General features: G+C 45.6%; 1 protein-coding gene across 2 annotated transcripts; it reads left to right on the forward strand.

Annotated features, from left to right (window-relative positions):
- Nucleotides 1-237: 237 nt before the first annotated feature.
- On the forward strand, nucleotides 238-12,811 carry PBXIP1 (PBX homeobox interacting protein 1). Of its 2 annotated transcripts, none has more exons than XM_087913910.1 (11): nucleotides 238-371; nucleotides 4,786-4,882; nucleotides 5,029-5,083; nucleotides 5,337-5,398; nucleotides 6,505-6,646; nucleotides 7,729-7,968; nucleotides 8,853-8,876; nucleotides 9,173-9,243; nucleotides 9,437-9,595; nucleotides 10,197-11,179; nucleotides 12,173-12,811. In XM_087913910.1, exons 2-11 carry the CDS (start codon nucleotides 4,820-4,822, stop codon nucleotides 12,231-12,233), a joined length of 1,860 nt encoding a protein of 619 aa, XP_087770036.1. In that variant the 5' UTR covers nucleotides 238-371; nucleotides 4,786-4,819; the 3' UTR covers nucleotides 12,234-12,811. The 2 variants fall into 2 exon arrangements, with proteins under 2 accessions (XP_087770036.1, XP_087770038.1); XM_087913912.1 differs by lacking the exon at nucleotides 238-371 and adding an exon at nucleotides 2,260-2,293.
- Nucleotides 12,812-14,711: the final 1,900 nt, after the last annotated feature.

Consider the following 14,711-nt stretch of genomic DNA (forward strand, 5'->3'; position numbering starts at 1 on the left):
CTTTGGGACAAGGCTTCCGGCCTGTTGTTTCTGCAGGGGGGCGACCCCCCACATCTTGGTCCCCCCACCCTCAAACCCCTCCCTTTCCCCCTAATTCTCTCAACTTTTCCCCAACTTTCAGAAAACTTTCCCAGCCTTTTTTTTTTTCCCCTCAAGCCCCGCGCTTCTCATTGCCCGGCTGGCGCCGCGTCCTCTTCCCCCATTGGCCGCCGAGCTCTCTCCGTCCCGCCCCTCCCCGCCCCCCCACCCTCTTCCCTCCCTTCCCCGAGGAAGTTTCTGAGATGCCAAAAGTTGCCGAGACGCGTCCGGATTTCCCGAACTCGGCTCGGCGCAAACGGGGCGGCGCCCTCACCCCCGCCCCCAGGATTAAGGTAAGCCGGGGGAGGGGGTGCAAAGGAGGAACAAAGCCCCCACACACACTTAGAACCCGTTCCGCCTCTCCCCCCCCTTTTGCAGAGAAAGTCACTTTCCCACGCCTAGAAACGAAGTTTGGTCCAGCAGGGATGATGCGGGGGTGTTGCGGGGTTGCCATGGAAACCGTCCGGGGCGATGCTGCGGTTCCTGCATCCCGCGCGCTTCGGTGGAATCCCATCTTTTCACACACACACACCAGTTGCTTTTTTTTCTTCTTCTCCCTCTTGCTACGCTACTATTTTTATTTTGTTTGTTTTTCCTCAGGCTGGAAAGTTTAAAGAGTTATTATTATTTTTTTTTTCAGGTTAGTTTAATTTGTTTCCGTTTAGTTGTTTCATTTCTTTCAGTTTAGTTTTGTTCAGTTTCATTTTGTTCCTCCGGGGACATCCGATCGCTTTTTTTACCCATCCTTGGCACCCTGAGCCTTTGCAACAGGGGAGAGTCGCCCCCCTCACCCCCGTTTTCAGGGTGGGGTGGGGTTTTGCAAAGAGAGACATCCCCCCCACACACACACACAACCACCCCATGTTTGCAAAGCGGCTTCCACTAAGAAACTCCTTTTAACTCTGAGATATCACCGCTTGGTGACGTTTCCCTTCCCTTTCTCTGCATTTCTCTGGACGTTTTCAAGTGCCTGCTGTAAACAAAGGCAGAAGCTTTATTTAAAACTCCGGGGTTTCCTCCTGACTTCCGTATTTGCATTTCTTTCCCTTCAAAGGCAGAGAATTCGCACCTTTTTTTTTATCTTCTTCCCAGCATGATAGTTCCTTCCTAAGTGGACTTTGTAAGAAGCAAAAAAAAAAAAAAAAAGGCTGTTTAATCAGTACTGGCAAGAAAATTGGGAAACTAACAGGTTTTCTCCAAGGCATCACTTCCCAAAGCTTATTTTATTTTATTTTATATTTTTTTTTAAAAAAAGTGTTAGTCGAAAAAGATGCTACCCTTGTTTTCTTCTGAAGTGGTGGCCTGGCTCTTCCCTTGATTGTATCGCTGGCTGTGAAAATAATAATAATATTGCAGTAATCATGATTGTTCGGCAGGTAGGCACAGCGGAGAACTCTCCCCGCCGTTCCTTCGCTGCAAAGACTCTTAAAAAGTTCTGGGAGAAGTTAAAATCTCCCCCTCCCCTCTTCTTAACCCCTGAGGGTCATTTGCAAAAAAGCCATCCGAGGAAATTGTACCAAAAAAAACGCCGCTCTCAAAACAGCCTTGAGGGAAATCTGAGATCCCCGTGGTATAACAGAGTTGGAAGGGACCTTGGAGGTCTTCTAGTCCAACCCCCCTGCTCAAGCAGGAGACCGTAGATCATTTCAGACAAATGGCTGCCCTTGTCTCTTCCTTAAAAGCCCCCCAGGGATGGAGGCAAGCAGTTCTACCCATTCATGGTCCTAACTTTCAATAAATTTCTCTCCAGTTCCAGGTTGTTTCCTTCCTCGATTCATTTCCATCCATGGCTTCTTCTTGTCCTGAATGCAAAATGTGGACCCCACCACCTCTTCTTCTCCAAACATGGCCCCCGCGGGCATATAAAGCAGAATTAAGAATTACCAACAGGCCCTCAGCTCCAAGTTTATATTCCTTTATTACATTTTCGATGCAGAGTTGGTCTTTTCAGACAGCCAGATCTTCCAGCCTGCCTGTTTACAACTATTTGCGCCTTAAAATATCCAGATTTTATTTATTTTCCCGCTGGGATTCTGGGTGGCCCTTTCTCTCTCTCTCCTCCCTGTTTTTCCCCCGTCTGCTCTGCTCAGCAAAGCCATTTCCACCTGCTAAGTTGCCTTCAGCAAAGCTAAAAATATATCACTTTCCTATTTTTCCCCCCCTTCCCCTCCCAGCCTGCCTCTTACTTCGACAGCTGTTCTTGGGAAGATAGAGGGTAAGAATTTCATAGCAGGCAGGCAGAGATTCCTGGCGAGAAACTAACTTTTTACTACGGCAGCTCGCATTTTGCTATCTTTTTCAGGGGTGGTCTTGCTTGTTGTTGTTTTTTACCTCTCCGGTTCCAAACTCAAACGGGTTTCTGAGTTGGGGGGGTCACCTCTACCCTGACACCCAAACCACGCAGCGCCGCTCCTTGTAACTTTGGCCAGCTCTGCTTCCCATGGGTTGGATAACCCGCCTGCCTCTGGTGACCAGCATAATTTAGATTCTTGGCATTTTCTCTCGTGAATTAGAATAGCTCAGCCAGGAAGGCATTCAAAAACACCCTGGTCTTTGGAGAGAGAGAGAAAAAAAATATATATATATATGGATGCTACAGAACAGAATGCCTCTTTTGGCTCCTTTTGTGTGTGTGTGTGTGTCTGTGTATTTATTTATTGGCTTGTTGTTGCAAATCATCCAGGTTGGCGCATTGTCTTTGAGTGGGGTGGGGTCTAACTTCCCAAACTTGTGTAGGCTATTCTGGGGCACGGCGAGACACGGAATTAAAACCAAAAAAACACTTTATTTTAAATTTTTAATGTTTTATCTCGCGGCTTCGACGGCTCAGGAAGCCGCTTCGAGTCGCTTTCTTGGCGGGATGAGGGGCCTATCCGTTGAATAAATCAATAAAAATTACGCATAGCTGCTCGTTAATGCTTGAATTCTGCCCACCAGAGATACTTTTATTCTTGTGTTGTTATTATTATTATTTTTCATTAATATGCTGCCCGTCTCACTCTCCGGCTTTTCGGGCTGAGACAGGTGGCAAACGATTTTAAGCAAATAAGCAAACGAGCAAACAAATTAATCCATTCCAAAAGGGCCATTTTGTCACCTATCTCTGTCATTCATTGTCATAGCTCATGGCAATAAATTTAAGCCACGGGACCTAAGGATTTCAATTTCCTCCTCCCCTCTTTTTTCCTTGTGTGCTGTTGCATTTATAACCTTTTTTTTTTTTTAAAGACATTAAAACACACTTCGTTGTTAGTTTCCCTGGAGAGCTTTTTAGCTAATGAACATCAGTGGAAGAAAGTTACTGGGGCCAAAAGGAAAACAATAATCTTTTATTCAATTTAATAAACTTTGGCCCACAGTTCGAACCACCTGGATCTGTGAAACTGAAGCTAATTTCCCAATCAAATTTTTTTTCCCCTATACAATTTTGATCGCCGCACCAGACGTCTGGAAGAATTTCTGGGTTTGCCCTTAAAAGCTAAATTAAGAAGGATAACAACAGATTAGGGGCGATTTGATGCTAGGTTTTGGGGCTCTCCCACTTTCAATTAAGGGCTGGAAAAAAAGACAACGGGGCAGGCATAAATACCAGGATTAATTTATTTTTTGTGGGGAGGGGGGAGATTGTGAAAAGAAAAAGGTTGTGCGCAGGACACAAACGTGTTTTTTTATAAGCAATCTGGAAAGGGTTTGTTTATAAAAGATTTATATTTGCAAAAGATTTCTTCCAAGAACAGCTTTGAGCAAAATTGTCTTTTTAAATTATTGCAAGTAGGACTTTGGCAGATTTTTTTTTTCCCATCTAATAAATGTTATTTAAACAAAAAAACAAAAAAAACCATCTACTCAACTGCAGTTGGCTTCTTCACAGGCATTGTAGCTAGACGGGTGTAGGATTTTAATTGGGCTGAGATGGAAAGGGAAGAGAAGAGGCTTTTAATCAACATTGTAAAACCTATGGGTTTTTTTCCAGTAACCCTTTTTTATTTTTATTTTTTTGCAAACCTACCTACATCTACCTTCTCTTTGGTTCCACACCTCCTTAGTCTGTCTCTGGTGAGCTTTGGGCAAAACAAGTGAAGAAAAAAAAAACCCGATCCCATTAGAATGACGGGAATAAGAGGGTTGGAAGGGACCTCAGAGGTCGTCTAGTCCAGCCCCCTGCTCAAGCTTTAGCATTTAATGCAGATGTCCAATTTCCTCTTAAAAAAACCTCCAGTGATGGTGCACCCACAGCTTCTGGAGGGAAGCCATTGCATTGATTAATTCTTCTCGCTGCCTCCTTGGTTCTGGGTTGCTTCTTTCCTGAATTAGTTTCCATCCATTGCTTCTTGTCCTGCCTTTTGGTACTTTGGAGAATAATTTGACCCCCTCCTCTTCTTTGGGGCAACCCCTCAAATCCTAGAAGATGCTATTGTGTCACCCCTGGTCCTTCTTTTCATGAAATTAGACACACACACACCCCATTCCTGCAACCGTTCTTCATATATTTTTATCCTCCAGCCTCCTAATCCTCTGGGTTTGCTTTTCTCTGTCCTCTTCCCTCCGATTCGGAAAAGAGCAACAAAGAGGATGATGATCTAGCAATGTGATGTTGGTTTAGGGCCCATTGGAAATCTACTCTGCCAGGACCTAGAAAGGATTTAGATACCCCAAATCGTCATCTCTCACCTTTTTGTTTTTTGTTTTCCTTCCTAACCTTTCCAGGTTGCTTTTTGAGCATTTCAGGGCATGAAAAAAGATGGCTGAACATTCAAATTCTCAGGAGCTGGAAAACAACAGCTGGGTGATCACAGGAGCAGAGGTGAGAACAATCCAGGAAGGTAGAAAAAGAGCTCCAGAGCATGTCCAGAAAGCTCTCACAATAGTTTGCTCATCCTTGCCGTTTACTGGCCTGATCATCACCTAGTTTCTCTTTCTCACTCTCTCTCTCTCTCTCTCTCTTTCTAGACTGCCCCTGTGGAAGATCTCAGCTTTGAAGCTTCTGAAGAAACCCAGTTAGAAGGCGAGTTAACCATGATTTAACATTGGAGGGGGTTGGGACACACGAAGAGAAGATGAGATTTTCCCCACGTCGTTGTCCCAGACTTCCCCTTAAACTCTGCCCTGTCCTGCCACCCACATTTGCAACACTTTTCCAGTGAAAATTTAATGTACTATATGGGTTAAAATGAAGAAAGAGGACTGTGAAAAGATTCTGGAGTTAAAATCAAACCATTGTGTGTGTGTGTGTGTACTTTTTTCCCCTCTTCCAACAGCTTCTTCGCACGAGAGCGAGCTTTTCGTGGACAGTGCAGACCTGGAAGAAGATAAATCAAAGGTTGAACTTTGAAATGGAGGGTCTGGGGTGGGTGGAGGGATATTGTGTGTGTGTGTGAAGCCACAACTCTGTAGTTTTTGAAGATACGTTGAACAGCTCTTGGCGTGTTCGGGTCTTTTCCCGTGTAAGATTAAGAGCATCTTGGCAACGTTCCGACGAGGTTCCACTCGCCATCTTCAGGCTGGTACTTTCGGCTTCGTGCTTGTGCGGGCAAAGCACAAAGCTTTGTACCCGTGAAAATCTATGAAATATATGTGTGTGTGTGTGTGTGTGTGTGTGTGTGTTATATATATATATATATATATATATATATATACACACACACACACACACACACACACACAACATACATACGTACATACAGTATATATATGCATTTGCAATATGCATGTATGCATTATGCATGTATGTATGCATGTAATATATATAATGTGTGTATGTGTATGTATGTATGTATGTATGTATCTATCTATCTATCTATCTATCTATCTATCTATCTATCTATCTATCTATAATAAAATAAAATACACAGCCACCCTTTCTTGCCAGTTATTTAACATTGTTTTTTTATCTTTCAACTTTTCTCTTTCTTTCTTTCTTTCTTTCTTTCTTTCTTTCTTTCTTTCTTTCTTTCTTTCTTTCTTCCTTCCTTCCTTCCTTTCCTTTCCTTTCCTTTCCTTTCCTTTCCTTCCTTCTTTCCTTCTGTTTCTTTTTCTCTTTATTCCTTCCTTCTTCTCTTCCTAACTTTCAGTTTCTTCTCCTTCCCTTTCTTCTTCCCTTCCGTTTCCCTTTTCTTCCCCCTTTTTTCCTTTCCTTCCTTCCTTTCATTTTCTTCTTCTTCCTTTCCTACCTTGCTTGCTTGCTTCCCTTTCTTCTCTTCTAATTCCCATCTGCCTTCCTTTTTTTCCTTCCTTCCTTCCTTCCTTCCTTCCTTCCTTCCTTCCTTCCTTCCTTCCTTCCTTCCTTCCTTCCTTCCTTCCTTCCCTCCTTCCTTCCCATCTGATGTGGGAATTTTGCAGGGCTGCTCTGTACAGCCCTAGACAAAAAGATATAAGAAAAATAAACTTCTCATTCAAGATTAAACTTCCAAACTTTTTCCCATCCAGAGCCAGGAACCAGAAGGTGACCTGATTCCCACAGATCCTTCCAGCCAAGAATCTACTCTCTTATTGCTGGATGAAGAGAAGACAGAGGACAACCTGCGGCCCGAGGAAGGAGGCTTCCAGCTCTCACAATCACTCCCAACAGGTGACTTTACATTTATCAAAACAAAAAACACAGGTAGTCCTTGACTTACAACAGTTTGTTTAGTGACCGTCCAACATTACAACGGCATTGAAAAAAAAGGGACTTAGCATGTGTGTTTCACACTTACAACCATTGCAGCGTCCCCCACAGTCACGCGGTCAAAATTCAGATGTTTTTGACCACTGATTCACGTTTACGACGGTCGTAGAGTCACACAGCCGCCTTTTGAGACCTTCCGACAAGCCAGTCAAGGGGGAGGCGGGGGAGGGTAAGCTGGATTCGCTTAACGGCCGTGTTGCTAACGTAAAACCACTGCAGGGATTCATGTGACCACCGCCGTGAGAGAGGCCGTAAAATGAGAAGAAATTCGACTTTTGGTTTCCAGTTGTGGTCAAGGATTTTCCTGTGAAGGGAGGGAGGGAGGGAGGGAGGGAGGGAGGGAAGGAAGGAAGGAAGGAAGGAAGGAAGGAAGGAGAAAGAAAGAAGGAAAGAATGAATGAAAGAAAGAAAGAAAGAAAGAAGGGATGAAAGAAAGAAAAAGGAATGGAAAGAAAGAAAATGAAAGAAAAAGAAATGAAAGAAAGCAAGGAAGAAAGGAAGGAAAGAAAGAAAGGGAAAAGAAAGGAAAGAAAGGAAAGAAAAAGAAAGAAAGGAAAGAAAGGGAAGGAAGGAAGCAAAATAAAGAAGGAAAGAAGAAGAAAGGAAAGAAAGAAAGGAAAGGAAGGAAGAAAAAAGGAAGGAAGGAAAGAAAGAAAAAAGAAAGACAGAAAGAAAAGAAAGAAAAGAAAAAGGAAAGAAAGGAAAGAAAGAAGAAAAGAAAAGAAAGGAAAGAAAGAAGGAAAGAAAGAAAGGGAAGGAAGGAAGGAAGGAAGGAAAGGTATATATTGAGGGCCTGGGAAGAAAAGCTGTCTTCTTGAACAGAGGAACAAAGGAACTTTTAAAAATAAAGAAATAAATAATAATTCGATAATGACGCCGTTCTTCGATTGCCTGGCAGGTCTGGTCGGTCACCCCAGGTGACCCCCTGGCCTCCCAGCCAGGTGTGTGAGCCTGGGCCTCTTTTCCACCTCACCCCCATGCAGGTGCCCCCAAAGATGAGCTGAAGGTTTCTTCCGGCATCGGGGAAGAGGTGGGGTCCCCTGAAGCCGACGTCGAGGGGCTGCGCCGACGTAAAGGCCGGGTCGACGTCCAGCAGGTGGGGGCGGAGCTGACCCACGACCAGGCTAAGGAAGCTCCGGAGGACGAGGACAATGGGCTTTCCAGGGTGAAGTGGCTGCTGGCCGTTTTAGCTGTTGTGGGTTTTGGAGTCTTGGCCACGTTGGGTAAGCAAGAACCACATTGGTGGGTGGGGGTATATCTTCTAAATTATCATCTGTCTATCTATCTATATCGTCCTATCTATATTATCTATCTATCTTATATCTGTCATCTGTCTGTTTATCTGTCTTTCTATAATCTATCTTTATCATCTATCTTATATCCATCACCTGTTTATCTATCATCTATTTATCTATATCATCTATATCATATCTTATATGTATCATCTGTCTGTTTCTATCATCTATCTATATCATCTATATCTTTTATATCTCTCATCTAACTGTCTATCTGTCTATCATCTATCTATCATCCATCATCTATCTATCTAATCTGTCTATAACTGTCTATGTCATCTATCATCTATCCATCAAAATATCTGCCTGCCTGCCTGCCTGCCTACCTACCTACCTACCTACCTACCTGTCTGCAGTGCCTGCCTGCCTGCCTGCCTGCCTATCTGTCTGTCTGTCTGTCTGTCTGTCTGTCTGTCTGTCTGTCTGTCTGTCTATCTATCTATCTATCTCTATCTGCCTGCCTGCCTGCCTATCTCTCTCTCTCTCTCTCTCTCTCTCTATCTATCTATCTATCTATCTACCTGAATGCCTGCCTCTATCTATCTATCTATCTATCTATCTATCTATCTATCTATCTATCTATCTATCTATCTATCTATCTATCTATCTATCTATCTATCTATCTATCTATCTATCTATCTATCACTGCCTGCCTGCCTGCCTGCCTGCCTGCCTGCCTGCTATCTATCTATCTATCTATCTATCTATCTATCTATCTATCTATCTATCTATCTATCTATCTATCTGTCTGTCTGTCTGTCTGTCTGTCTGTCTGTCTGTCTGTCTGTCTGTCTTTGCCTCTCTCTCTACAGGGATCTTCCTTGACACCGAGGACGGTGAGTTTGGGGCAAGGTTTTCATGCTTTTCCATACAGGTACACCTTGACTTTTTTTTTTTTAACCACAATTGAGAAGAGAGTCTTTCCATTTGCTAAGGAAAGATAATTAAGCCAGCCATACATAATTTTAAAGCGAATCGCCACACTCAAGAGAATTGCACGTGTGTTCACCGAACACCTCCTACAAAAACGAAAGAAAGGAATCCGGTGCGGGCCTGGACTTACCCCTATTTTTTTAAAAAAAGAAAAAGAGCTGTAAAAAAATTTGGACTTTTCCCCTCCTCCCACCTCCAGGGGGCTTTGACATGCTGAACCTGGGGCTGAGTCCTGACAGAGAAGAGCCGTATCCCGCCAATGGTGGACAGGTAAGGGAATTGACGGTGTTACAGGTGAGTCCCTCATCCAGAGCCTGGAAGAATGGATTAAAAACCCAGCGTGTTTCTCCCTTCCCAGCTCCAGATCTTCCGGGCAGGAAGCCAGGAAAAGCTCAAACCTTGGTTAAGAGGTCCCCCCTGCCCAATTTTTCTTTTTCCCCCTCCCTCCTTCCCCCCCCTCCAGGACTGGTCACCCTCTCTGGGCTCAGCGAAGGATGCTCCACTCCACGCAGGCAAAGAAAACCTTTCCGGGGATCCGAAGAGCTTGGATGCCATGGGAGTCTTGCTGGACAAATTAGCCAAGGAAAACCAGGATATCCGACTGATGCAGGCTGAGCTTCAGGTAATGGGGAAGTCAGGGGTCTTCACCCAATTGGTGGGGCGTTAAGAGATGCCTTTGTCGGGATTCCGGCAGTCGCCCCAATGAAATCATGAGCCTCGAGACAAACTTCCAAAACTTCAAAAGGATTTATTGGGAGTTAACATATCCGGCACTGCCTGGGTGCAGCCGACTCTGAGACCCATCATTCACTGTCACCCTCGACCCTGGTTTTCCTCCACCCCCCTGGGTGTATCGTAATTCATATTCTCCAATGGGACACCTCCATAGCTCAGAGTCATCCATCAAACTCTCCAGCTAGAATTTTGCATGGCAGAAACTCCAGTCGCCTAGTTACTATCTTTGAAAACATTTTTGGAATGCAACTTTCGGTTTTTGCAAGCTGCTGCACTGCTCCCCAACCAAACTTTTGGGACTTCAAAGAATAAAACTTTTACGATTGCAAACAATCAGAAATTTTTGACTGCAAAAATGAAACCTTTCTTTCTTTTTTTTTTTTACTGCAAATAGTAAGAAATCTTTCCAAAAGTAAAACTGTTTGGACCGCGAAAGTAAGACCTTGAGCAAAATTATTATTATGTTTTTTTAACGGCTCGCTTCACAGGCCCAGAAAGAAGAGCTGGAGACTTTACTGCAGAGATCCCAAGACAAGAATTTGGCCGTCGATTCCCTGCAGCAGGATTTGGCCGCAGAAAACGAACGTTTGGCAGAAACCTTGAAGAAGGAGACGGCCGCCCTCTCGGCCGCCCAGGGTGAACTCCAGCTTCTCCGGGAAAAGGTCCGCAGGCTGGACACGCCGGGTGATGCCAAATCCCGCCAGCATCCCGCCGGAGAAGACCCCGTCGCTCGCCGCCCGCCGGGCAAACTCGATTTTCAGGAAAAGGAGCTCCGTCGTCTACGTTCCTTGCTGGTTTCCGTCCGTCAAGATTTGGGAAAGCTGGTGCAAAAAGCTCCCCTGGAGGAATTGAAAAACCTGGAGCAGAGGCTGGGCAAGGAGCTAGACCTCAGGGAGGCCGAGAAAGAGAGCAGCAAAGCGACTAAGCAGGGCAAAGCGAAACCGTGGCAGAAGAAACCCCAAGGGGAAGAGAGATTTCGACACCAGGACGCCGGGGAGCCCAAAGTGGCCAACCAGAAGGGACCCCACCCTGCTAAGAAACACCAAACGAAGCCCCCCAAAGGAGGGGACCCCCAGAGGGGACCCTGCAAAGCCCGAAAACCCCAGGAATTGTGGGCGGCGCTGGCCAAACATCCTTTCCCCGCCCCGCAAGGCTGTTCTGGGGTCACCGAATGCGCCCACCAGGAGGGTTTCTTGGCCCCCATTCAAAAGGCCCCCTTCCTCAAACTGGTGCAGAGTTACCTCTCCGGATTGGGCTGGGGTAGATATTCCAACGAGCTGTTCCCGGTGCTGGAAGGTTTTTTTGACGGCGACGGGCTCTTCGCTCACGAGCGGCTCGGCTTCGCGGACTTTTTGGACAAAACCGAAGACGCCCTGGAAGAGTTGGCCCGCCATTTGGGGGTGAGCGAAGACGGGGTGGACGATTTCGAAGATGACATCCTGAAGCAGCTGGGGGTGGCCCCCAGACGCAGGTGAGGAAGAGGAGGAGGAGGAGAGGGAGGGGGGACAGAAAGCGAAAAAGAGCGGGGGAAGCACCGTCGTATTTAGGGGAACCCTGCCTCCGTGCCGATGGCTGAAAAAGGAAGCTTGCTTTGGGGACTTTAAGTTCCTAGTCCTCATGGCAGCTAGGGAAGCCTGAAATACCTAAAGTCTCATTCAAGGGGGAGCGGGGGAATTGATTCTGCTTTCGGCAAAAACGGGGGGCCTTTATTTCCCCGTTAAGAGGAACCCCCTCCCCTTTCCCCAATCTCATAAAAACAGTATAATTATCTCCCAAAGGCGCCTAGAATAAATATATTTGGACAATTTAATTCCAGAATTTGGATCGCCTCAGACAGGACCGGAAACTTTGCGTGCAGCAGGCGAGAGGTTGCTAAACTTGTTCCTCGCGATCTCTTAAAATCTCGCGTGATCCCCTGGGGATCCCTTTTTTTTGTATATACATATATATATTCATAAACATTTTGAATACAGTATTTTTAGGGCATATCATTTACAGAAAAACAAAAAGCAGAAAGCTATATTAACATTAATAATAATAATAATAATAATAATAATAATAATAATAATAATAATAATAATGATGTAACAATAGTTTTGACTAGATTTCTCTTATTCGCTTGTTCACAATTCTGTTGGTTATATTGGCAGGTTGATAAATATAAAACCCTCTTTATATTTAATACATACATCGCAATAATCTTTTCCTCATCTCATTTCCACCTCTTATCTCTAACCCCTCGTAAAAGCTATTCCGTGTGAAGTAATATCCGGTGTCCTCTTTCTCCTTTATTTTTAATGTCAACCGATCCATCTCTGCGCAGTCTTAATATTTTCCGAACTATGCCCTCCTCCGATGGGGCGTTCTCCTTTGTCCCATCTTGTGCAAATGCAAATCTTTGCTGCTGTCAATATTTGCAAAACTGGATAGGTGGAGTGATAACCCTGGACCCCTTTCCTTGCAGATCCACTCGGGGAGACGGCACCAAAGAGCGGAGCCATCCTAAGAACCGGGCGTACGGTTAAGTCCTTCTTTTCGACCGGCGTGGCGAGGGTCGCGTGGACTTTGGTGGAAGCCTCAAGGGAAGAACCTCCTTAATTTCCTTGCCAAGTTTTTTTGTGGGTACGGGGGGCTATTTCCCCCCTACCCTCTCTTCAAACTCTATATCCCATCTTATACATCCAGTGAGATTATTAGCTGATGCCTCCGAGTTCCCCTTTCCTCGATCCATGTTTTGGGTTTTAAATATTGTCCCCTTTGACCCTGATTTCACACACACACACACACACACACACACACACACACACACACTTCCTGGGTGTAAAGTAATTCATATTCTCTAATGGGACACCTCCATAGCCCAGAGTCATCAATCATATTCTCCAATTGGAATTTAGCACGGCAGAAACTCCAGTCACCTAGTTGCTATCTCTGAAAACAATTTATGGAATGCACTTTCGGTTTGCAAGCTGTCGCACTGCTCCCCTCTCCCTTTCTGTTGGCAATTCTAAAAAAAACCCTGAGAAATATTTTATGAGTTGACGCTGGTAGTTCTCGACTTACGACCACCGTTTCTGTCTAATTAAAGAGAGACATGAGTGAAGCGAGCTTTGTCCTGCTGTAGTCGTTAAGTGAATCCCTTTCGTGGGTAAGTTACTAACACCAGATGGTTATTCCGTCGGTTCAGACCGGTTGCGACGAACCGGTTGCACAAATATTGAGTAGACCGCCACTGAGTAACCCGGTTGCAAAGCGAATCCGGCTTCCCGGTCGCTTGTCAGAAAGGGTCGGCCGCCTTTTTCTCTCCCCATGACTTCCACGCACGCATGCAAATTAAACCCGCCAACCCCCGAATCTCATCTGTTATCGCGCTGCTGTGTGTCTCCAACAGCCAATAAAAGCACCGATTTAGAACCCCCCCCAAAAAGAGGGGTAGGGGGCTCTCGCTCTTGTTAGGGGCCAGACGAGAGAGTGGGGGAGAGGGGTCTTTTTGAGTTTATCGGCTGCAAAAAAGAGGAAACTTTGGGCCTCAGTCTCTGAGCCTGGCCTACTCCGCAGGGCTGTTGTGTGGCAAAGTCGGAACGTCCCAACTCCTAACTTCGCTTCTTTGGAATTCTGCTCTGGAAAAAAGACCATGTCCGTCATATAATAAAGCGTCTTGAGCGGTGGAGGAAGTAGATTCTTTCTCCGGGGCACAGTGGGTGAAATTGATATTGGTGGGATTCGGACCGGTTCTAGAGAACTGGCAGTGGGAATCTTGAGTCATTCAGAGGACCGGCCAATCCCACCTCTTCTCTGCCTCCCATTGAGCCCCAGCTGATCGACTGGGTCTCCTTTGGTTGCCCTGCACAGGAGAACAGAGCTGGAAAGCAGGTTAGTGGGGGTGGAGAGGGAAGGGGGATTTTGTAGGATCCCGCTGTTGGACGTCGGCTTGCAAGCTGCCGAAAGGAGAGGGGCCGTATTTTTCTACCTCCGGCGTCTTTTCCTCATCTCTAGAATATGGACTACAATCCCCATCGCCATTCCCCTGGCTGTGCCTGATGGGGGCAGTGTTAAGTCCAGCATTTCCACTCCAGGCCCACAGCTGGGAAAGAGCTTTTTTTTTCAATGGAAGATGCAGCCTAGAAAATGGCAGAGGGAGGGAGGGAAGGAGAAAGAAAGAAAAGGAAGGAAGGAAGGAAAAAGGGGAGGGAATTGGTGTGGGAAAGGGAGGAGGGAGGGAAGGAAGAAAGGAAGGAGAAAGAAGAGGAACAGAGGGAATTTGTGGGAAAAGATGGGGGGAAAGAAGGGAAAAGGGGAAGGAAGGAAGGAGAAAGGGAGAAAGAAAAGGAAGGAAGGAGCAGGAAAAGGAGAATGAAAGAGAAAGGAAGGAAGGAAGGAGAAAGGGAGGAAGGAAAAAGAAGGAAGGAAGGAGAAAGGAAGAAAGAAAAGGAAGGAAAAAGAAGGAAGGAATGAGAAAGGGAGAAAGAAAAGGAAGGAAGGAGCAGGAAAAGGAGAATGAAAGAAGGAAGGGAAGGAAGGAGAAAGGGAGGAAGAAAAGGAAGGAAGGAAGGAGAAAGGGAGAAAGAAAAGGAAGGAAAAAGAACGAAGGAAGGAGAAAGGAAGAAAGAAAAGGAAGGAAAAAGAAGGAAGGAATGAGAAAGGGAGAAAGAAAAGGAAGGAAAAAGAAGGAAGGAATGAGAAAGGGAGAAAGAAAAGGAAGGAAGGAGCAGGAAAAGGAGAATGAAAGAAGGAAGGGAAGGAAGGAGAAAGGGAGGAAGAAAAGGAAGGAAGGAAGGAGAAAGGGAGAAAGAAAAGGAAGGAAGGAGAAAGGGAGAAAAAAGGAAGGAAGCAGCAGGGAAGGGAGGAAGGAGAAAGAAGGAAGGAAGAGAAAGGATAGAAAGAAAAAGGAAAGAAAACTTGTTATTCCTATCTCAAGCGGGCAATGCCTGTGGGCGTGTCTCCAAACCTCCGTGGGCGCGGCTAAGGAGAAGCCCCGCCCCTTTAGTTCCAGCTCTGCCCCG

The sequence above is a fragment of the Pseudonaja textilis genome, chromosome 16 (assembly GCF_049901715.1).
Source record: "Pseudonaja textilis isolate UNSWEBS1 chromosome 16, rPseTex1.2, whole genome shotgun sequence".
Classification (NCBI taxonomy): Eukaryota; Metazoa; Chordata; class Lepidosauria; order Squamata; family Elapidae; genus Pseudonaja; species Pseudonaja textilis.

Coding starts and splice junctions, on each gene's coding strand:
- PBXIP1 (XM_087913910.1), top strand. CDS start 4,820: ATGGCTGAACATTCAAATTCTCAGGAGCTGGAAAACAACAGCTGGGTG. Junction 7,969..8,852: donor TGGAGTCTTGGCCACGTTGG/GTAAGCAAGAAC, acceptor CTCTCTCTACAG/GGATCTTCCTTGACACCGAG. Junction 11,180..12,172: donor GGGGTGGCCCCCAGACGCAG/GTGAGGAAGAGG, acceptor CTTTCCTTGCAG/ATCCACTCGGGGAGACGGCA.